The 358-nt window shown below is 75.7% G+C and overlaps 1 protein-coding gene across 1 annotated transcript in view; it reads left to right on the forward strand.

Annotated features, from left to right (window-relative positions):
• TRIL (TLR4 interactor with leucine-rich repeats) overlaps positions 1–358 on the forward strand; it is a 12,520-nt gene that overhangs the window by 2,073 nt on the left and 10,089 nt on the right. Inside the window, exon 2 of the mRNA XM_014937632.1 lies at positions 3–354. Within this exon, the coding sequence (XP_014793118.1) occupies positions 3–354 (352 nt within the window). The remainder of the gene's footprint in view (positions 1–2; positions 355–358) is intronic.

The raw sequence follows: 358 nt of genomic DNA on the forward strand, positions 1-358 counted from the left end.
GTCCCGCGGCCCCGACCAGCAGCTCCTCACCCTGGTGCTGCTGGCGGTGAACGCCCTGCTGCTCTTCGCGGCCCTGGCCGCCTGGGCCTCCCGCCTGCTGCGGAAGAAGGTGCTGGGGCGGCGGCGGCGGAAAGCGGCCCCCGTCCACGTCCGGCAGCTCTATTCGACGCGCCGGCCCCTCCGCTCCATGGGCACCGGCGTCTCCGCCGACTTCTCGGGCTTCCAGTCCCACCGCCCGCCCCGCGGCGCCGCCGCCTGCGCCCTCAGCGAAGCCGACCTCATCGAGTTCCCCTGCGAGCGCTTCATGGACAGCGGCGGCGGCAGCGCCCGCCACGGCGACGACCACCTGCTGCAGCGG

This window comes from Calidris pugnax, unplaced genomic scaffold (genome assembly GCF_001431845.1).
Source record: "Calidris pugnax isolate Ruff unplaced genomic scaffold, ASM143184v1 scaffold11, whole genome shotgun sequence".
NCBI classification, from domain to species: Eukaryota; Metazoa; Chordata; class Aves; order Charadriiformes; family Scolopacidae; genus Calidris; species Calidris pugnax.